Below are 24,296 nucleotides of genomic sequence, written 5' to 3'. Positions count from 1 at the left end.
GATCAAGGTGGTTTAATTATTTAAACCATCATAATTGAACCAAATAAGTTAGATCCAATTAGACTAATTTAAACCCAACTTAATTAGGCTTAATTAGGCTCAATAAAATTCTAATCAAATCAGGAATTGACTAAGCCCAACCTCTAATCAAATCAGAGACCAAACCATCTTGACGATTAGGTCAACTCTTAACCAATCGGGTCAAACCCAACTGAATCCAATTCAATTGAACTTGATCCAAAAATAATTACTCCATCAAATTGAATTAATTAGCGATCAAATCATTAATTAAATCTCTCATAAATACTGAGTCCAAATCCAATGGGCAATCGGGCATCAGAATTCATCGATATGTAACCTTGATCGAAAAGTCCCAACCAGTGGGACTCTTGACTCCGGTACCCATAATGTGTGGAACTCATGATCAGAGAATCCTGATTTTCGATCACCGAGTTCTAAACATGTAGGATTCTACATCAGCCATCGGATCAGATAGGAACCTCTAATGTGTGTGATCCCACATGTTCGAACCTAATCCGATAGCACAGGAATCAATTTTTGTACTAATCGAAGTGACCATCTAGCAATGGTACTCGACATCCGGATAGGTCGAAGAGTCGCAATCACAATACTCAGAACCTACATGAATATGGTTACTGTATAATTTATTCTTTTGACCCCTGTGTTTAGGATGACTCAGTGTTAAACTGTCAACCCTGATCAGATCATCTGAATCATGCTCAACTCAAATAGTCCTGTGACTCCTCACAAGGACTACCCTAGTCAAGATTTTGCTAAATTGAAACACGACTGTACACAGCTCCTAAACTGGAGTGGTCAATCCCATCTTGACATATGCACCGACAAGTCAAGTACTTGACTACACCCAGCAGCCTTCCGTTACTGAATTAAAAATTCAGGTAGTCCAGTGCCTAAGTGCAGTGAGTTGCTTGCAAGTCACTGTGGCGGTCTCAGGTCGGAGGGATATTTATACCCATATTCCATCGAAGCAAATCTTGACAGCAGAAATAGATCCAAAGTCGGTCACGTTCAGTGCAGATGTACCCTTACATCTCATCTGTATGCCATACCAGTATCTCCACACTCATTGGTTAAGAGGACAACCAACCTATATGGTACACAATGACCTATGCTTGATAAATATTATCGTCCTTGGTAACAACATATCATTTGGTCGCGAACAGATTTAAGGACTAAGTGACAAATCCTCCTTTGTCGAGTCTAAATAGTCCTAAGGACTTCACCACAACATAGGAGTTCATTAGAAGATGAAACATTTTGTGATGAAAAATATCAAAATAATTTTTATTAATTCATAATTCATGTACAAATATAAAAATGAACACAACCGTCAACAGACTGACGATTAACTTTGGGATACTATTAACAACAATCTCCCACTTGGCCTAAAGTCAATCGGTGCAGTATCTAATACCCATCTTCGACTTGTAGTTGTCGAACTCCTTCACCGCAATGGCTTTAGTGAATGGGTCAGTCAGGTTCTCCTTCCTGTCGATCTTCTAAAGATCGACGTCACTTCGATCCATAATTTTTCAAATGAGATGGTAGCGGCGCAGAATATGCTTCGTCCGCTGGTGTGCCTTTGGTTCCTTCGCCTGAGCAATGGCTCCAGAGCTGTCACAGTAGAGCAGAACTGGACCAACAAGGGAGGGTGCTACTCCGAGCTCGATGATGAATTTTCTCAGCCACACCACTTTTTTGACAGCATCTGATGCGGCAACATACTCCGTCTCGCAAACTGAATCAGCCACTGTGTGCTGTTTGGAACTTTTCCAGCAGATAGCCCCACCATTAAGGATAAAAATAAATCCCGACACACTTTTGCTGTCATCGTGATCAGACTGAAAACTAGAGTCTGTAAATCTTATAAGTCTCAAGTCTGATTCACCATAAACAAGCCACTGGTCCTTAGTATTTCTTAAATACTTCAGGATAGTTTTAACAACCTTCCAGTGATTCTCTCCTGGATCAGATTGGTATCTACTCACTACCCCTAATGAGTATGACACATCTGATCGTGTACATGTCATGGCATACATGATAGATCTCACTGTCGAAGCATATGGAATCCTATCCATACACTCTCTCTCTTGAGGTGTTGTCGGATAATCTTTTTTGAGAGAGAAATTTCATGGCCTATCGGAAGATAGCCTTTCTTGAAATTCTTCGTGCTGAACCTCTTCAGCATAGTATCAATATACGTGGACTGAGATAACTCAAGCAACCTTTTAGATCTATCCCTATAGATCCTCATCCTAGGATGTAGGAAGCTTCTCCCAGATCCTTCATGGAGAACTGTGACGACAGCTAAATCTTTATTCCCTGTAATGCAGGGACATCATTTTCGATTAAGAGAATATCATCCACATATAATACAAAAAATACTACTACTGGACCATTAGCCCACTTATAAATGCATGGCTCTTCTCCGTTCTTAACGAAGTCATACATCTTGATCGTCTTATCAAAACGTATGTTCCAACTCCATGATGCCTGCTTAAGTCCATAAATGGACCTCTGTAGCCTGCACACCTTAGACTCATCTGTGGATGTGAATCCTTCAGGTTGTATCATATACATCACTTCATCCAGCTCTCTGTTTAGGAAAGCTGTCTTCACATCTATCTGTCAGATTTTATAGTCCAGATAGACAGCTATTGCAAGCATAATCCGAATGGATTTGAGCATTACCATAGGAGAAAATATCTCATCATAGTCTATACCATAACGTTGATGATATCTCTTGGCAACCAGACGAGCTTTATAGATTTTCACCTTTCCGTCTGTGCCTCTCTTCCTCTTGAAGACCCACTTACACCCTATGGGTTTACTCCTTCGGGTGGGTCAACCAATGTCCACACATCGTTGACCTTCATGGACTCTATTTCGGATTTCATGGCCTCCTGCCATTTTTCAGAGTCGGATCTCTGCATTGCATCCATGTAGGTGATCGGATCCTCATCATTTTTATCAAGTTAGATAGGATCGCCATCCCGAACCAAGAAACCATAATATCTGTCCGGTTGATGTGGTACTCTACCAGATCACCTTAAGGGTGCTTGAACAATGGGCTCTGGATCTGATCTAACCAAATCCGATTCAGGTTCAGCAACTTGTGTCGGTTTTTTCACCTGTCGAACTTCATCAAGTTCGATCTTAGAGGCAACAGTCCCTTCACCAAGGAACTCCTTTTCCAAAAAGATTGTCTTAAGGCTGACAAACACTTTTTGCTCATCAGCTAGGTAGAAGTAATACTCTTTGGTCTCTTTTGGGTACACTATAAAATTACACTTATCAGACCTAGGTCCAAGCTTGTCCGTAATTAAACGTTTAACATAAGCCGGACACCCCCAAATCCTAAGGTACGAGAGTACTGGCTTACGTCCTATCCATATCTCATATAGTGTTTTGGTTACAGACTTACTCGGAACTCTATTTAGAAGGTAACAAACCGATTCGAGCGCATATCCCCAGAGGGAGATCGGCAGACCAGCAAATCCCATCATGGATCGAACCATGTCCAACAAGATCCGATTCCTCCTTTCAAATACACCATTATGTTATGGTGTTCCAGGAGGAGTCCACTGAGAGAGAATCCCATTCTCCCCAAGATATGTTAGAAAATCATTGGAAAGGTATTCACCTCTTCGATCAGATCGAAAAATTTTAATACACTTTCCAATTTATTTTCTACCTCATTTCGGAATAGTTTGAACATTTCAAACGACTCCGATTTATGCTTCATTAAATAGACATACCCATACCTCGATAGGTCGTCTGTGAAGGTTATGAAGTAAAAATATCCACCTCTTGCACTTGAGCTCATGGGTCCACATACATCAGAATGTACCAAACCCAAGAGTTCACTAGCTCGCTCATCTTTTCCAGTAAAAGGTGATTTGGTCATTTTACCAAGAAGACAGGACTCACAGGTTGGAAGTGATTCACAATCACCTATTTCAAGAATTTCTTCTCGAGCCAACCTGTTTATCCTATTCTTATTGATATGACCTAGCCTACAGTGTCAAAGGTAGACTTCTGACACATTATCTATTCTAGGGTGTTTACCGGAGGTTTAAACCACATTAACAGGTTGTGATAGAAAGTAAATTCTATTATTAAGTTGTCCAACAAATATTGTAACATCATTCAAAATGATATTACAAATATTTTTTTTTATTAAAAATTGATAACCGTTCATGGCCAAAAGGCCTACAGAAATAATATTTAATAAAAAGCTTAGACAATAGTGACATTCACTCAGAATTATATTTCGAGAATTGATTACAAGGTTCATGATTCCTAATGCTAGAACTGAAACTTTGCTTCCATCTCCAACGTTTAGAAATCTATCGCCTTCATCAAATCTTCTACTGACCTGCAGACCCTGCATCGAATTGCAAATATGATAAGGACTTCCGGTATCCAATACCCAGGCAGTAGTATCACAATGAAAAAGTTGCAAGGTGTTATCATATAAGTACCTTGCTTCTTCTTCGATCTGTTCGGGTCCAGGGAGGCAATGTATAGAGGACAGTTCCTCTTCCAGTGCCCCTGCTTTTTCTAAAAGAAGCACTCCGCCTGGCTCTGGTCGGGCTTGCGCTTCTTGGTCTGACCCTGTGCAAACATCCCAGCATGCAGCTACACCTTCTTATTCTTCTTCTTCTTGTTCTTCTTCTTCCCTTTCTTAAAGGGTCGACGACCAGAAGAAGACCCTCCCACAACATTCACCGACTCCTTATGGAGCTGGTGATCCTTCTCAAAGTTCTGCAGCAACCCCAACAAGCCGTGGTAGTTCACTGCAGGCTTTGTCATCCGAAAATGAGTAAGGAAGGGGAGGAAGGATTTGGGCAATGAATTAAGGATCGTATCCTTACCGAGCTGCTCGTGCAAGGGAAAGCCCAGTTTACTTAGGCGCTCAATCATTTCGATCATATACAGTACATGATCAGTGACTAAGGCTCCATCCCTCATCTGAGTATTGAAAATGGCACAACAAGTTTTATGCCTTTCAACGTCGTCAGGCGTGCCAAAAGAGTCATTCAACATTTGAAGCATCTCATGTGACTGGATGTTCTCAAACTTGCGGCTGAACTCATCATTCATTGCCGCCAACATAATGCACCGAACGGTGGTGCGGTCGTTGAACCACTTCTGATAAGTGTCTCGGACCGTCCCTCTAACGTTCGGGGCTGGCTCCTCAGGTGCCGGATCCGTTACTACATAAAGGATCCGCTCATGCTCAAGGATAATTTTTAATTTTCGATACCAGCTATCGAAATTAGGTCCCATGAGCTTGTCATTATCTAATAATGATCGGAGGGACAGGATAGTGGCCCTAGCTACATAAAGAAAAATCAGACCTCTATTAATATATAAATTATAAATACTAAAGACTTGGACTTTAGTCTAAAGTTTCTCTCAGTATTTTTACGAACTGATAGCCTCAACCTCCAATTCGAAGAATTATTTTAATTCCTTAGTGGGTACTAGAATCCACACAGACTACACACGAGTCCAACTTTGGTTGGTCAACCCATGTGCATCTATGGGTAGGTTCATAACCAGTTGTTTCTCTAAACAACTTCTAGTAATTGATTTTGCCCCAGAACCTAATCAGTAGGCTTTGGCCTCCACTGAAAAGATCTGGTTAGGTCCAACCATTAACATGATTTGATTTGATGAATCGGACCAATAAATGATCAGGCCTGACTTTGGCTGGCCAACATGATCACCATCAGAAAGACTCAAACCAAATTATCATATTATGAATAATAATTTCATTAGTCAATAAGCACCAGGTCTTTGGGCCTCCAATGATTATTAAACTAATGGACTCATTATCACTCACTTAATAGGAGGCTATGACTTAGTTATCAATATAACTTAATCATTTTTAGGGACCTAATAATATTTTTTTGAGAATTTTATTAAAGAATAGATGAGAAGAAAAAATCCAGCCAATTTCAATCCTCCCACTGACTTCACCAAGTCAGATTAAAAAAGAATTTACTTAAAGCTGGCATTAGGAGCACCTAAATCAGTCAAACTGATTTACCTAATGACATGGGTGAGCCCTAATCACCAAGTGATCTAATCAAAACCTAATTCACCAGGTTGGCCAGGTAAGTAAGATCAGTGGTAGGGATAAGCCATTAACTCGTCAGAGATCGAATCACTGCGAGTAGCTCCCACTTAAAAATCACTGGTCAAACTGCCAAACTTACCTTAGACACCAACCGGTTCATTAGTTTTAATTTGATCAACTTAGTAAATAGGGTTCCACCGCATAGCCATGAATTAAGTCCATCTTGGTCTAGTTAAAGACATGGACCCATTCAACTACAACTATTGGAGTTGAGTCTAGAGTATCCTTGATCTAATCTAATTCAACTTTTGATTAGATTTGACCAATTACTCTAATTTAGTCCATTTCTTTAAGCTAACCTTAGGTCTAACCCAATTATGGACCTAATCCATCTAACCCATTGATCCACAAGTTTATGCAATTGTCTTAGGTCTTAATTCACAATTCTAGACCTACTAGACAACACTTAATTCTTTTTCAAAATTCAGTGCAGGGATAAAATGATAATTTTAAAACTTTTTCAAAATCATGATTTTACAGTAAAAAAATATTAATTAATCTAATTAATTAATATAAATTTATCCTATACTAGGATCTAAATATGATATATATCATGCATGCATTTAAATTTGAAATTCAAATTTGAACAATAAACACTTTATTGTAATGTGTTTAGAACATAATACCTTTGTGCGGGTAGTAGATCGCCGCAATCTGATTACCGTCGGGAGAGTCTGATCATCGCGATGCAGTCACATAGCATGTCTGGCCGCTGCGGATCGTCCACACGAAGCTTCCAGTCTGATCGACTCCTCACAAGTGCTAGCTCGTTATAAAACCCTTTTGGCGGTCGATGCTGATTGAACTCCTTCGATCGATGTCTGTTGATTCTTCGGACGCTTTGGATCATCAACAGGCATGCTTGAGAGGATGTTGAAGATCTCTCTGAGATTTTGTGGGCTCACGATACTCGTATCTCACTTTTTCACTTCCCGAACCCCAGGCTTAAAACTCTAGGGAACTCATCGGAAACCTTGCATCCACTTTTCTTTCTTTTCTTTCTTTTTCTCTTGGAAGGATATGGACTTCCTTCTCACACACAAGATTTCTCACATCTCAAAATTTTTTCTCCAAAAAACTTCTTTTTACACGCCCCACTCTTCTCCTCCTTTTATAACAACGTCAAACGTCTTATCCAAAAGAAAGGATAAAGATGAGTAATTGCACATTTGAATTCAAATCAAATTTTGAATTTAAATGGACACCAACTCATCCTTTATCCACTAAAGGCATGAGGCATGGCTTAAATTGTGCATGGAGTGATTTCATGAGAAATTTTTTCTCATGTAATAAATGGGGCGTAAAAAAAGGGATAAGACGCAAAGATTGATTGCCCATTCAAATTCAAACTTTATTTTGAATTTGAATGGCCAACCAATCATCCTTATCCATTCATATAGTATATTAAAGTGGGGCGTGGAGAGGGCTTGGTGTGAGAAAAAATTCATGAGAAGTTCCTTCTCATGAATTCAAATGGGTGCAATGGAAGTGAGGTGGTGCATAGAGATTGGGTCAAGGTGGTTTAATTATTTAAACCATCCTAATTGAACCAAATAAGTTAGGTCCAATTAGACTAATTTAAATCTAACTTAATTAGACTTAATTAGGCTCAATAAAATCTTAATCAAATCAGAAATTGACTAAGCCCAACCTCTAATCAAATCAAGGACCAAACCATCTTGACGATTAGGTCAACTCTTAACCTAATCGGGTCAAATCCAACTGAATCTAATTCAATTGGACTTGATCCAAAAATAATTACTCAATCAAATTGAGTTAATTAGCGATCAAATCACTAATTAAATCTCTCATAAATACTGAGTCCAAATCCGATGGACAATCAGACATCAGAATTCATCGATATGTAATCCTGATTGAAAATTCCCAACCAGTGGGACTCTTGATCCCGGTACCCATAATGTGTGAAACTCGTGATCAGAGAATCTTGATTCTCAATCATCGAGTTACAAACATGTAGGATTCTACATCAGCCATCAGATCAGATAGAAACCTCTAATGTGTGTGACCCCGCAGGTTCGAACCTAAATCGGTAGCACAGGAATCAATTTTTGTACTAATCGAAGTGACCATCTAGCAATGGTACCCGACGTTCGGATAGATCGAAGAGTCGCAATCGTAATACTCAGAATCTATATGAATATGGTTACTGTATAATTCATCCTTTTGACCCCTGTATTTAGGTTGACTCAGGGTTAAACTATCAATCCTAATCAGATCATCCGAATCGTGCTCAACTCAAACAGTCCTGTGACTCCTCACAAGGACTATCCTGGCCAAGATTTTGCTAAATTAAAATATGACTGTACACAGCTTCTAAACTGGAGTGGTCAATCCTATCTTGACACACGCACCGACAAGTCAAGTACTTGACTACACCCAGCAGCCTTCCGTCATTGAATTAAAAATTCAGGTAGTCCAGTGCCTAAGTGCAGTGAGTTGCTTGCAAGTCACTGTGGCGGTCTCAGGTCGGAGGGATATTTATACCCATATTCCATCGGAGCAAATCTTGACAGCAGAAATAGATCCAGAGTCGGTCACGTTCAGTGCAGATGTATCCTTACATCTCACCTGTATGTCATACCAGTATCTCCACACTCATTGGTTAAGAGGACAACCAACCTATATGGCACACAACTACCTATGCTTGATAAACGTTGTCGTCCTTGGTAATAACGTATCATTTGGTTACGAACAGATTTAAGGACTAAACGACAAATCCTCCTTTGTCGAGTCTAAATAGTCCTAAGGACTTCACCACAACATAGGAGTTCATTAGAAGATGAAATATTTTGTGATGAAAAATATTAAAATAATTTTTATTAATTCATAATTCATGTACAAATACAAAAATGAGCACAACCGTCAACAGGCTGACGATTGGCTTTGGGATACTATTCTCAATAATAACATCCTCAGAGGCACTCCGAGGAATTTTCTCCCCCTCGAGTAGTCAGAGCCTGAGAACTCTGATCTCTCATTATGTTCTTGTCTTCGAATTCTGATATTCTGACTAGGAGACTTAAACAAAACTCCACAGACTAAGTAAAAGAGGAAGAGAAAAGAATCGACCTCGAAAAAAAGGATTGGATGACGACAATGAAGGAGAAATCAATAGCGATGAAGGTGACCATGTTGAGAAAAAAAGAGATGGATTCCTCTTTCGATTGAGGATCGAAAGCTACAAGGAAACCAGTAGCAAAGAAAATACATAAACGGAAGAAAATTTAGGGGTTAAGGGACCTCCTATTTATAAGAATGCCCGATGGCTATGATTGGCATCGAAAAGCCTGCCATCTTCTAAGATGTCGACATGTGGCATAAATCACAGCCAACAACTTATCCGGTCATTTGACGCACCATCGTTGTGATTCCACCATGTCAGCTAAATTCATGAGAAGAATGACCAAGCAAGTAACCGATCTACATGTGGCCGACTTAAACATTTCGTGAATCATTATTCTACTAACTCAATCTTCTGTATTCATTATGAAAGGTCATTTCGAGCAACCTATAGTAATAATTGCTACACACTTTATGAAATGATGGAGCCATCACACGTCCCCCAATACGATTGCATGATTCACTAGATGACAAAATGATCTGACACCTCTTTTTGAGACGATAATAAATGAAATCAGCTCACGACTTGAAATCAGGTGTGAAGTTCAAAATTTTGATTAAGTTCCTCTATCCAATATCATTCGTCACATTAGACTCAGGAGTTGGAGGACAAGTGTGGAGAAAATTCTTGGATGATAACCGACTAAGTTGATAACTGGTTTGGATACCAACCAACAATCTAATTCGAATTTTGGCCGACTAAGTGCGGTGCGACAGACTCATAGCTTGACATGTAGCCGACACCCCCACGGGATCTTCGGTTAATGACTTCCACAGTATTTAGCCGGCTATCTCAATCCCAAGGAAATAGGGGCTAAATGATAGTTATGCAATGTAGATATTAATTGCCCATAATTGTGAAGTGGTGGAGCATGATAACTGCCCACTAAACCCATTACTCAATCTTTACATCACCGATGATGGTTAAATGCCTACATAAATGCAGTAACGTCCACATTCTCGTATTTTAAGAGATGGATGTTACAGGATAATGACAATCTCACCCTATATAAAGGAGGGTAAGTGGAGGATCTGGGTAAATTTTCCAAATTCAATTCACTGCTCTTAAGTTTTGATTCTCTTAACTATTACCTTTCTCTAACTGACTTAGGCATTGGAGGATCTCTGTCAGACAACTTCCGACAAGAAAATTTATTTTTGCAAATTTTTATTTCTCTAAAATTCAAGTGTTGTTCCTTGGCTCAAGGCTGCTTACTTCGTCGGAGGTTAGCAGCAACAGTATTTATTCTGAAGTTTTTTTCCTCAAATTTTATATTTATTCTAAAATATTTTTATCTATTATATTTTATTTATTATGAATTTATTAATATTTATTCTACAAAGATTTGTGTTTCTTTTCAAAAAATGATTCCGTATTTGCTCCATCAAAATTTGTACTTATCCTATATAATTTATATCTATTATAAGGAGATGAAAAGCCCCTATTAATATAAATAGATTGACCATTTTCATCTCCAACAATAAATAATAATAATATAGAATAAATAAAAATTTTGAATAAAATAAATACAAACTCTTTCACAATAAATATAAATTTTTTAAAAATAAATATAAATAAATTTAGAATAAAAAGAAGTAGAATAAATAAAAATGCCCTGAAACAAAAATAAATCACAATCCCATCCATATTAATGGTCTGTTTTTTTGTCTTAATTTTTTTAAATTCAAATGGATGAGAAAATGATCGTTGATTTTTATTTTGTTACATGAAGATTTGTGTAGAATGAACAAATTGGACAATAAGGGACGTCACCAGATTTGCGCAAACTTGGGCCTAATCCATCTCTCTCTCTCTCTCTCTCTCTCTCTCTCTCTCTCTCTCTATATATATATATATATATATATTTATCTCTTAACCAGTCCTGGTAAGAAACCCCTGTTGAAATAACAGTTGATCAGCCCCCAGCTTCTTTCATGCGAAGCTTGCATACTACATATTATAAATTTCTTGCTCAATACCGATTCTAAAGAAATTCATTGTCAACAAATACTGATTTTTGCTAAAGTAATTATGTCATTTGCTTGATTTGAAAACAAAGATAACAAGATCTACATGCATTAATCCAAATTTTCCTATCTAAGACATTAAGTTCTCGAATCAGTTTATAATCCATTTACCAAACTATGAAGGACAACTTGAAATCTATGCTGTGGGCAAATTGTAAGATGTTGGACAGGCTAGTGGGGACATATGTGATGGCAAAAGATAATCACTGCCGGATCATCAGCAGAGTTATCTTCGTTAGATTTGGGTTGTATCTTCCGTACGAAAAAATGATTGATCTTCTTTGATATCATTACCTGTCAGATCATAATATGCACAGATCTCAAAGTAGTCCGAAACTTTTTATTTATCCATCTATACAAATTTTGAAGCAACTATCATGCGATGCAATGGTGGATTTGTGCGAAGGAAGATAGATCCTTCTTTTACGCAAAAGATACAACCCTGTCCCACCCTAGCTTCGACCCTTGCAAAATTTTGGCACGCGCATATCCGAGGACCCATTCTGAAAAGCAGAAAATCCTTTGTATTGTTAGTAGCTTTTGCCACCCCCATGGAAAACCTCTGTGGCTTGAAGAGATAAGCATCTTTCCTCCGTCTTCAGGTGATAGTGAACAGCTAGTGGTGAAACAGCCGCCTCTACTCCCGCTGGAAGAGAGAGAAGCTTCCAAGCCTCATCTTCTTTGCTACTTTGTAGTAATCATGGCCACTGGTGTGTAGTCTTACAGATTACAGACTCACTGATGATTATGGTTATCTGCAATCAACTAGGACTGAAAGTTACAAAAAAGAACCAATTTTGCAAGTGAAGGACAGTTCGCATTCTATAATAGGATATTGTTTATCAAGGAAGCATCATTATTTATCATTAGTTTGGGCTAAATAAGATGAAATATGATTTGAGAGATTAAAGGAATGAACCAAATTAATTAAGTTATTGTCGAGGGTAAAGTGTGAGGTTTGGTCCCACATGGAATAAATAGGGGAAGGTAGGTGGATTGATATAGAAAATTAATTCCGTGGCTTAATCTTTAAGATTGAATTGGGTTCTTATCTTAGCTGGACTGGAACTATCTTATTTCTCCCTAATAAAATCAATGAATTAATGATTCATAATGATCATGGCGTCAATTCTCTCCATACAAAATGCATGTATTAATTGTTAAAATAGATGTTTAATTGTTGATAAGGATAATGACCTCAATACTCTTGATACAAAATCAACATGTTGATCGTTGATAATGATAATGACATCCATGCTCTTCGTACATAAAAATTGCCATGTGGTCTATGTAGAATTTAATTTTAGAAGGTTATGAAACTAGGTTAGAATTTATAGAAATATTATACATGTTTTCATCTTTAATTTCGTAATATGAGTGTCATCAGAAGCAGGGATCTTATCACCATGTATCTCGATAAGCTGCTTTCTTGCCTTGTCTTGCCAATTTGTATTGATAACTAGAAGAAGAGCAGTCCATGACAACATGCTCGTTTATGTGCCGTCCTCCAGCATAGAATGTCTTGCATTTATCCATAATGTCTTCCAAAGGGATCGCTACATTCTTATCTGACTCATAAAATGCTTTTATTAGCAACCCAAGGAAATCACTCCATTGCCATCTAGGTCTCCAGTCTCATTCCTTTCCTCCCTCCTATTTATAAATATTATGATGGATTGCTTTATGCTACTGCAGATTTCTGGCTCTAGTCGGAGTGGATTGGAAATCACCAACATGCTGAGATTTGCAAAATAAATTCTAGTCGGATTGGCTCCAATAGAGACCCTCCAATAATTAAGTCAGAAAAATAGAATAAGTGAGAAAGAATGCGAGAGGGAGAGAGGGCGCGAGTATACGTACTTGGAGGGTTCCTTCTTTATCTTTATTTATAGGGGACAAAAGCCATAAAGAAAAAAAATGATGGGAGACCATTCTGATTTTTCTATCCGCACCACTCACAATATCCGAATTCATGAAATACAAGAGTTACTGTAGTGTGTTATCCATTGTGAGATTTGAGTGGTCTATCCGGACGTGGTCTAGACAAAATTCTTTCTGGTTTAGACTTTGATGGCGAACGTCATCTTATTTGACGCACAGTCAGCCACTCTCAAAGGTGGCATAATTTGACATGACCTTATCCGATGCGCAGCCAGCCATTGGAGTGGTGTTGTCCCACGTAGAGTGATGGGATTCGATGTGATCGCATGGGGGTTCACTCTTTCAAATGTGGTAGCCAACAATAGTTGAAGAGAATGCAACCTGCGGCTCAAGATGAGGATCGACGTGGGATCCTCACGGTGAAGATGATGCCAGGATCAAGACCTTTCTAGGATTGGTGTTTAATATTTGGGTGTCGCCCTGATGCCAGTGATTAAGGATTACGATTGAAGCTAAAATTGACAGCTGAAGTCAAGTTTAGTGGCCGAAGTCAAAATCGACAGTCAAGGTAAGAGTTGGAGGTCGAAGTTAGAATAAGCCGCCAAAGCGAGATCAGCAAGATTTTTTCCACCATGAAGAAAGAACCAACCTGAGAGTCAGGATTAGTGAGGTCTGAAGTGAGATCCCCCACCGCTTCATCATAAATTTTCTTCATGGATATATCCACGATTCAGAATTTGTTAATTGTATATTTCCTATATATCTGTGATATTTTTCGGTAGATGAAAGCCGAAAGATATACATATATGCTGTATTACATTCTGATACATGACACGGATTTAATGGCGTATCAACTCAATTGGATCTAGGACGAAATCAGCAGAATCTTTTTACGTACAAAAAAATCATTCTCTTCCATGAATGTAGAAATGTATTTTCTCTTTCTTTTCTATTCTATCCAAATTTTCAATTTGGATAGAATAGAAAAGAAAGGAAAAAATCCAAATTTTGGTGTGTACTAGATTAAAATAACTGGCATAAAGATTATTATTTTTATTTTTCTTGATCGATTCGGTAAAGTAAAATAAATCCATGGAAAAGAAAAAAGATAGAAAAAAATTTTTATGATCAAAAATTCATTCATCTCGGTTATTTCACAAGAAGAAAAAGAAGAAAACAAGGGTTCTGTTGAATTTCAAGAATAGATTGAAGACAGCTTCAAATTTATGGCTTATACTTATATTACTCATTAGATTGGTTAGCGTAATGCATGCAAAAAAAAAAAAAAGAAAAGAAAAGAAAAAGAAGAAGAAGAAGAAGGCCTGTGAGTTCTTTACAGCGATTACACCCAACTCTACTAACTTATTGAAGATGATCTGCCGTTCAATGTAACTGCTTCCGAAGGCCCTTCTAGCAATGACATCAAAAGCCAAAGAAGTGAATTTTTTTAACGAAAAAACTGATCTTTTATAAAAAAAAAAAGAAGAACAAGAAAAAAAAAAATGATCTTGAGGTACTATAACCTATCTCGTAGTTCATCTTTCTTTCACACAGAGGAGGTTGAATGCTGGAGAGAAGTTTTGATTGAGGAATTTATCTTGTTTAAGGTGTTCTCTTTATCATTCATGTAAAGAAAGAACTGAACCTAAGCTTGCCAAATCAATGGACATGGGCTTGGTCAACTAAACATTACAAATTGATTGTAGACCTAATTAACAAGTCGTTGTAGTATAGTGGTGAGTATTCCCGCCTGTCACGCGGGTGACCCGGGTTCGATCCCCGGCAACGGCGATTTATTTTTTTTTTTGTTTTTATTTATTGAAATTGATGTAACATGTTTCATTCAGTCTTCAAATTGAATAATACGGTGTGACATGGGATGGAGAAACAAAATAAACCGATCAGGATGTGACATGTGATAGAAAGACAATTGACATACAGATTGGCTATATTTTTTGTTTTAAAAAAAAATTTTAAATGACCAAACAATTACAGTAAATTTGGATTTATATTTTTTTATTTTTTTATTAAAATTGATGGAACATGTTTCTTTTGCTCTCCAAACTGAATACGGTGCAACATGGGATGGAGAAACAAAATGAACTGATCAGGATGTGGCATGGGATAGAAAAACAAATGACATGTGGGTTGGCTATATTTCTTGCTTTAAATAATTTTTTAAAATAATTAAATAATTATAATAAATTTATTTATCAAGCTAGGTTCTCAAATAAAAATGAGAATGTATGGTTCCTATTTCAGTTATTTGATTGGAAGAAATTTCATTCTCATTTTTATTTTAAGAGAGAATGAAAGTGCCTCAATTATCCAAATTCAATTTTGATCCTTTCTTAATATTCAAACCTCATTCTAATTCTAATTCTAATCATGAAATAATGTGTCAAAAATATGGCTATTCTTATTCTTATTCCAATTTATTTTGATTCTAACTCCAATTACAAAACAAATGCATCCTTTTTTTTTCATAATATCTTTTTTTTTTTCTTTTAATAAAAAAACTTATATCCTACACCATATGCGCCATGTTAGTGGTCTACCATGAAAACAAATCAAGATGAGGTAAGTAGGGCGGCAATCCAAAACGAGTACATGATGAATGAAGATACAAGAATGAGATAAGATGATTGGCATAGTGCACCGCTACGAATGAAGATACAAGAATGAGATAAGATGATTGGCATAGTGCATCGCTACGTGATGCACATGTAGGATATAATTTCTCTCAATAAAAAGCACTTAGTAGTTTACCAAGAAAAACAGAGCGCTTAGTAAAGCTGCAAGATCAAACTAATATCTTTTTGTTTGAAGAGCAACTCATTCCATGATACTACAAACCACATTATTTTTCACTCAGCAAGCACTACTGAGTCAAGGCATTCTCCTCCGATCAACGAAGAAAATCTATCATACAGTAACAAAAAAAAGATCTAACAAACCTATGGATTCCATCTTACCTTTTATTATTTACAGACATCACACTCACACCACACATCACCCATTGCAACAACCATTACTTCCAATCATCCTTAAGCTAAAAGCCAGAAGTCTTTATGGCGCTTGGTGGTGATCAAATATCCACCACCTCTCCTACTCTTCCTCCTCACTGCCAGAGCCATGCAGCTCGCATTCTGCACGCAGTAGTCCACAATACTGCTTCCAATCTTATTCCCAGCCCACATCATTAGTAGCCTCCATGTGATCGATCGCTTCTTCTGGCCCATGACAAGCAGGGAGGCTCCCTGCTTCCTGGCCTCTTCGACAATGGTCGGTCCTCGATCTATCCCTTCCACTAGAGAAAGCTCAACCTGCACCTGAAAAAAATTACCAGGCATTGCTTCAGAAGATTAACGAGTTTAAACCTCTTTTCACTAATCGATAACCTTAAGAAAAAGAAAAATAAAGTAACGGTGCATAGCTGGATTGTGCATAGAGTCCATAGGAGGCCACCATGCATGGAGGAGAGGTCAGTTGGGAGTTGGGCTTAAAGATTGGTTGGTGCACAAGGATGTATACCCAACAGAAAGTTGATATCACTGTCTTCTTTAAGTCACACCTTTGTTAGGTGGTGGTTGCCTAGTCTCTGTCATCAGATGGGACTTTTGAAACCACGCAAATTTGCGCAGTTTTGATTTAGTTTGCTCTTATTATTTTACTTGTGCACTTTGCCTAAGTTATTGATCATAATGATTTCATATATAATGATCATAATGTTCTAGAATTTAATTTCATGACTTCAGTGAGATGACTGATTCTTTTGCACTGCTTTCCTGGGGAAAAAAAAAAAACAATTTTTATACTTTCCTGGCTTCCCAGCATCCATCAAGTGTCCGTAAAAGGAAAAGACATGATTACATGCCAAGTGGTTTGACCAGACTCATGATTTCAAAATATTCAGACAAATTGATTGTGATATGCCTTTCTTTTTTCAAAAAAAAAAAAAAGGAGTTTGATTTGTAATACATCTAAACCTTGATAAACCTAAATATCAGATTTGATTGGTCAGACACAACCGTGCATTGAATCAGATGATTGATGCTATCAATTTTCAGAGTACATGGTTCAACAGGCATTTTGGCTTAAAATTCTGTCACTTATCTTGTACTGCACCACTAGTTTAGCAGATGCAAATATGAAAATTTGTTTAGAGCCTAATATTTTCTTCCATCCATGAGAATCCAACTTTCCAAACTTTAGAGAACTCCTAATTCCCAGCTCATCAAATTACATACCGTAACACTAACACATTTTGGTAATTTCCTTCCAAGAAACAAGAATTCTATCAACTTATTTGGCTTAGCCGCTTAGCTTGCTAAATTGAGCAATTATAGAAGAACATAACGTTTTTACCTCAGGTCTTTTTGCCTGGCAGATACTCTTCATAGCACAGAGGAGCTCAGAACCCTTGGGATCTCTCTCCCTCTGAGGTTGATCACCTGATAAGAATTCAGAACCTTCCACACTTAGCCAACTCCTAAACTACGTAACCATCCAACCCAAATCTAAACCTCACCATGTTTAGATGGCTTCACAAGATCCAGAAGAACAATTGTGTCATTGCTCTGGACCGAATGCGAGAGCGTCCATTGCAAGGCAGTCTTAGCTTCTGGGCTGGAGTCCACAACAACCATGATCCTCCTGCCAACCTCTACCTCCTTCTTTGTTCCACCATCAGACTCCTCCACATTGGCAGGAGGCTCAGGGGGCTGATCACTAGCCTCAACAGTAGCAGAATCGGGCTTCGAGTCGATCGGTGGAGACCGAACCCGAACACGAGTTGCCACACGGTTTAAGCAGAAGCTTGGTAGCCTTGTGCTGGTTCTGCCCATGATACAAGAATGAAGCTTTGATGAACTCCCAAGTCCAGGGCTGAGAAGGAGGAGGAGAAGAATAGAAGAGGAAAGGGTAAAGGAGGAGCACAACTGGCCTGTGGCTCCACCTTGAGCTCGTCCTTGTGGTGGTGGTCATTTCCGAAGGCCAGGCTCCTTTCTTTTTGCTTAGGAGTCCTCCAATTGTTTTTTACCTGTGGGCTCCATCTGCAACGTGATGGGCATGAAAGTGTTGGCTATAGTGATACACCCCGCCTGTCCTGGAATCATGAGGGCCATGGTTTAGGAGATAAGGAGTTGTAAAGCCAAGTATTGTGGCAAAATGCATGATAGTTTGGGCATCTGTTGGGAAAAAAGAATCCATGGTTGAGGTTGCCATAATGGCAAATTGGGCTTTATCCAGGGGGTTGCATCTCTCCTCTCTCTAAGTGGATGGAGGTTTTAGGTCTGAATCTTGAGAGGCATTTCCCAAATATTTGATTCAAGTTAATTTTAATTGATGACATTGTACTAATCATCTATATATGTATATATAGATGATTAGTACATGAATGGGTGTCTTGATGTCGAGAAATAACATTAAACACAGATCTCATGCATGCATTGGTGTTTGAAATATCATACATGAATGGCAATGATTAAGAGATCTTGTGTTACTTTCAACTAAAGGTGCATGATTCGGTTTGAATCAATTTAGGAATTAACCTTCAAATCGAACTAATTTCAATTGGTTTTTCAAAATAGAAATTAAAACCAAACCAACCATTATGGAAAAATGGTTCAAACTGATCCAAAAAAATCTGTTTGGTTCAATTTGATTTATCTGAGGGCTATTATGTTTCTGTCAAATAGACAACTTAAAGAATTAGCTAAATAAACTATCATCTAATTTTAAATTTTGATTATGCTAAATGGGCAACTTATAAATATGCTAAATGGGATAGGACTCCAGTCTTTTTTGAGGAAATAGAATAGCTTATGATTTATCATTTATCTACACACAAGAGTCGATCCAGTTTAAATCAGATGTTTTAAAATTTAAATTAAAACCAAATTGGTTTTTTTGCTTTCTAACATTTTTAAGTCAAAAATGAATTGAATTAGAAAAATCCAATCCAAGCTGAATCAAAATTAGTGATTTAGATCGGCTCCGTGGTTTGGTTAATTTGGTTGCACACCCCTACTTCCCATCATCATCTGTAGGCTTAGTGTAGTTGGTTTAGTCGGGCAAGGAGAATTAGATGTCTCGCAAGGGGCAGATGGGAAAGATAAGCCTGTTTATATATTGCGCGGGTTGTGACATACGTACAATGCTTTGGAAACCCCAAAAGGTCGCTCAACTGCCTTGCACTGTTCACTTTATATTGTGGTCCATCCCGTGGTACCAATTCGGAGGGTGCAATAAGAATACGAAACACCAACAGAATGACTATTTGAGCGACATTTTTCAGTTAATAAAGTATTTTTGATAACATCTATACGCAAATGATTAAAGTTTTGAATTTTGGTCCAATGATCTACTGACAGCGAGGCTTTGAAGAAGGCAAGATTTTCCTGGACCAACTTGGTGAAATCCAAGCAAAGTCTACCTCAATAAAATCTCAGCAAAGTCTAGAATTGGTTCGGACAATTGTTTTTAAATTAACAGACAAGACCACTTCCTAGTTGACAGAGTGGACTATTTAGTACATTGTAGAGTGGTCCATCATTAACATTTAAATTTGGAGAAAATTAAAATTACAGCCCTTCAACTTTTTGTGATTTAGATTTACACTTTAAAATTTTTATTTTTTTTAATTAGACCTTAAAATTTAAAATTTGATTGCAGTATGAACCAATCATCCATCTTCATTAGAATTTATGAATATATGATTATCACACGAGATGATTTAGATATAAAATTTCATTGATATTCTTCTACCTGAATTAAAAGAATAGATATGTTTTAGTGGGAACGGGCCTAAATTTGATTTCATTCCACTAGTACATCTTAAGGGCAAATTAGTTATTTCACTTATACTGTGAATGATGTTAGAGCTCAGATGGATAGCTGTGCCATATTGCAATCAAACCTTAAGTTGTGGGATTTAATTGAAAAAATTAGAAGTTTTCGGATGCAAGTACAAATCCAGAAAAGTTGGAAAGATATTGCCATAATTTTTTCTTTAAATTAGGGAGATGGTCCAATAAGATTTCTCGGATGGAAGCTGCTCTACTTTTTTTTTTTTTTTTAGTATAAAAAGAACTGATCCAATTCACACAAAAGGACTTTGAAGACTAGCAATTTCACCTTCACCAGCTTACCTTCGACAAATTAAGATGTAGTCCTTTCGTTCGAGGAACAATTAGGTGTTATTTTTTCTTTTTTTTTTAACATACCATCCTTCTCATCTTTGAATTTATTTGACATGCAAACATTAAAACATCAACTTACTAGTTATTGCTTTCTTTGTCCTTTATTTGTTCTTCCCAAGCCTATCTATTTATAAATATTTTCTCATGCTTATTACATAAACTTTGCTACCTTTATAATGATGCAAGTGGAGTTGATTTAGATCCGATCAAATTGATTTAGATAAACTTTCACAAGACATCTAAACATGCATGTGAAATTCAAAAACCTAACCTAATCAATCTAGCTATGTTTGAAGGAAACTAGCTCAAAAATCAAAATATAGCATTGGGACTTGATACATATCTAAATCCTTGGGTACACGGGTTTTAAATAACTCAAAACTAAATATGAAAGTGAATTACAAGTCTTCTGCATCTATTTTTTGTGTTGTTTTGAGGATAAAAGAGTCCGGCAGAATCAGCCACCTGGCTTTTATTTACGAGGGAAAATATTTATAGGATGTGAAGAAAAGAAAGAAAAGACTACAGTTACAGCCTTTCTAAGTTTGTGTTCCGGAAACATAGGAACGACAGATATGGGAGAGCAGACAAAGTAGTTCCAGAAGCTGGTTCATGGTAAGCACCGAATCCCTTTCTTCAGAAAGATCACAGCATCCCTCTCTTCCATCAGATGAGGATTGCTCCACCGCAAACTTGGGAACATGCTTGAAATTAGTGATCGTGGGTCATGAAACATGCATTTTTTGTTCCTTTGATTCTCATTGATCCTTCTGAAACCAGCATAGCATGAGTTATGAAACCAGTCCCTTAAAAGATTGCTGAAACTTTGTAAGTAGAAATTCCGAATTCTCCTACTTTGGACCTGCATTTTTTGAAGTTCCATTTAACAGAACCGTTGTTCTCTGAATCTTGTGCCAAATATTTTTCATGTTTGTTCAGCAATTTGGCATTACAGAGATTGGACCACAAGGAGAAAAGGTGAAGGCTTTTTTTTCCAGCAAAGCCATAGGAAACATTTTACCTTGAGTGGCAGTAGAGCATTCCAAATCGAGGATGCAAACATGCACTTCATCTCTCTAGAATTGGTGGAACTGATAATGGGAAGCTGGAGTGAAGGTTCCATTCCTATTTTGTCTCCAAACAACCTTCTCTTCTTCTCTATTTAATGTTACCATGGCAAGCAAGGAGAGCAAAAGGTTTTGATCACAAAGCCAACTGTCTTCCCAGGAGGAGGTATTTTGATAATTCCCAATCTTGAATAGAATCCGATTCCAAAAGGCCGGGAGTGAATGAGTGACATCTTTCCAGAAGTTAGAGCATCTTTCTACTGGTTTCCAACACATTCTTGTGATAAGCAAATTGGAATTGCTTTCTCCAAATGCCAGAGTCCTGTTTAAGATACCTCCATCCCCATTTCGTCAGCAATGCTTCTGAGTAAAAGGAGACTAGTGTGGGATGTCCACAGCAGTCACTTGTCTTTATTAAGGAGTAAAAGATATACAATCTATAGTGGTGGACAAGTTTTATATACAAAGCAGAAACGCAAAATTAGAAGGAGAGACTGAAGAAATTCGGCGGGCCTCCTGTCAAATTGGTGAAACAAAAAAACACAAGTCAGAACAAACTGTCCTTCAAAACAAAATGCGGGAAGAACGGGACTTTAAGCACCCACCGTAGAAGGTTTCCTCGAAGAGAAGAAATCTCCATGAAACAAAAGTGGTCCCTATGTTGATAGGACAAGGTAGAGTGCAAACCATAGATGACAGCTTTGGTCCAACCTCATCATCATTTCATATCAAGTGGCAATGAAAGTTGACAGTTACCCAAGGATCCGAAGTAGAGAGGAGACTAAGAAGACAAGCAAACAAGAGTAAGATCATTAAAATGCATTGTTAAAATGATGAACGTCTTTTATACCTAGGCTCTCCTCTTATTTTTGCAGACACACATTCTTCCAATTTACCTTGCAGGAGAAGCCATGAGCGATGGAGGTGACCGTCACAGTAATACGTATGTATGATAGTACACGTTGACACGCAATGTTTGATTGGTCATCCATTTTCTAAATGGCCCAAATGGATCTTGTGTGCTGTCAATCACTTAGTATCGCCACAATACATGAGTCTGTGCGTGCATAACATTATTTTTTCAGCTAAAAGCGTTAAGTTGTTTACAAACCAACTGAAGGGGATGCAGCAACATAAGGTTGCAGAAAGATATTTTTTAGGACTCGTTTGGTTCGTGGAAAGAGAAGAAGGGAAAGTCTGATCAATGAAAAAATAAAAAAATAATTTATTAATTGGAGTAGTTTTTAAAGAAAAGAAATAGGAAAGTAGCTTTTCTATTAGAATAAGATATCTGCATTTCACATAAAAGAAAAACCTATCTAGGGTATAGGAAAGTCTAATTCTCATTGGTTGAAAATTAAGATAATTTTTTTTTTCAATGTTGCTTTTAAGCTTTTAGATAAAATAATGTAAAGTCTTTTTCTTTATCAAGAGCATAATATGTATCTTATATAAGAAAAATTTTACTCAACCAAATATAAGTCATTCTAAAATATGTTATTTTTTTATAGTCAATTAAATATGCAAAAATCATTTTTCAAGACATCATATGCCCAGACATTAACTTTTCAGAAAAATATTCTAGTGAAGAGAAATTCTTTTTGTGAACTAAACGAGTTCCTAATTTTTAGTTTAGATTACATAAGACAATACGAAAGATCTAAAGTTTCTTTTTCTAAAAAATCTAGAGATGCACTGTCCACGTTTCAAGGGTTTTGCATTGATATATTAGTACCATTAGGTCATCCATTATATACATACTAAAATGAAACCTCTCTTGTGCAAAGCTCTCCTCTTGCTACATGGACAACAAATTAATTATGGTAATTGTTGGAATATACCGATCGGTCCCTCTCACATCGACTCACCTTTGGACCCGCCTGACCGGCACCCGACTCTACCGACCGCACCGATCAACGACTGCCGACGCCGCCCAACCGAATATATGTCGGTCGGGCAGACCCTCTCCGTTTCTGACTGGCCGAACTGTGGAGCCCGATATCCGACTCCCGCAATGCCTCCGACTATCCGTCGGAGGGTCCCTGAGCTTTCACCCGACATTCCTCAATCAGATGCCGGCATACAGTCGGTCGGTTCCTCCGAATGCCGTACGACTGCTGTGGACCGCCACCCTGACAAAGGCGTGTGGAGTAGCCGCCCTGGGACATTGTCCCACCTGAGGCATGGGTCAACCCTAGTGATTTGACAGTCCCACGACGACGTGACAGCCCCATGGCGACTCTGACAGTCTCCGACGATTTGACAACTCTCTCATTGTCTGCGCTATAAATGACGGCATCATGTCGCGCTCTACTATAAAATGGGGAAGGCAACAGTGCTGAAAGAGGTTCCTTTAGAAACCCCTGAACTCTTCCTCTCTAGCTCTCTCACTCTCTCTCGCTGAGCTCCTTGATTCTTTTCTACTATTGCCTAGTCTCCTCTCTGACTTGACCGTCGGAGGATCCCCGCCGGAGCCACCTCCGGTCAGTGCAGACTTCTTTTGCAGGTGCTCGCTCTCGGCGATCAGGCGACGAGGGGATTGGCCGCAACAGTAATAATATGAAATAATGATATAAAAACTAGATAAATTTTAGGTTCTCCTATTCAAAATAAATAATTATAAGAGCAAAAAGTATATCTTTCTATATCTTATTATTTCTTAGAACCAAGTTCTTGCATGCAAAGCCAAATATTAATGCGTTAACAAAAAAATAATCATTAATGTCAAGAAGCATATCTCCCATTCCAACGAAAGATAATGATATAATTATCTGTAAGGTGAATCTA

The 24,296-nt window shown here is 37.8% G+C and overlaps 1 protein-coding gene and 1 non-coding gene across 2 annotated transcripts; one reads left to right on the top strand and one right to left on the bottom strand.

Moving 5' to 3' along the window:
- The first annotated feature begins 14,959 nt into the window (after positions 1 to 14,959).
- Positions 14,960 to 15,031, top strand: TRNAD-GUC (transfer RNA aspartic acid (anticodon GUC)). Its single transcript has one exon. It is a non-coding gene; the product is annotated as a tRNA-Asp (tRNA).
- Positions 15,032 to 15,993: 962 nt separating this feature from the next.
- LOC105058119 (uncharacterized) lies at positions 15,994 to 18,210 on the bottom strand. The gene is made up of 3 exons (XM_010940916.4): positions 17,772 to 18,210; positions 17,609 to 17,694; positions 15,994 to 16,572 (listed from the first exon to the last, which is right to left on the bottom strand). Exons 1-3 carry the CDS (start codon positions 18,085 to 18,087, stop codon positions 16,288 to 16,290), a joined length of 687 nt encoding a protein of 228 aa, XP_010939218.1. The 5' UTR covers positions 18,088 to 18,210; the 3' UTR covers positions 15,994 to 16,287.
- Between the last annotated feature and the right edge of the window lie 6,086 nt (positions 18,211 to 24,296).

The sequence above is a fragment of the Elaeis guineensis genome, chromosome 15 (genome assembly GCF_000442705.2).
Source record: "Elaeis guineensis isolate ETL-2024a chromosome 15, EG11, whole genome shotgun sequence".
NCBI lineage: Eukaryota > Viridiplantae > Streptophyta > Magnoliopsida > Arecales > Arecaceae > Elaeis > Elaeis guineensis.
This window is presented reverse-complemented; position numbering and strand designations above follow the sequence as displayed.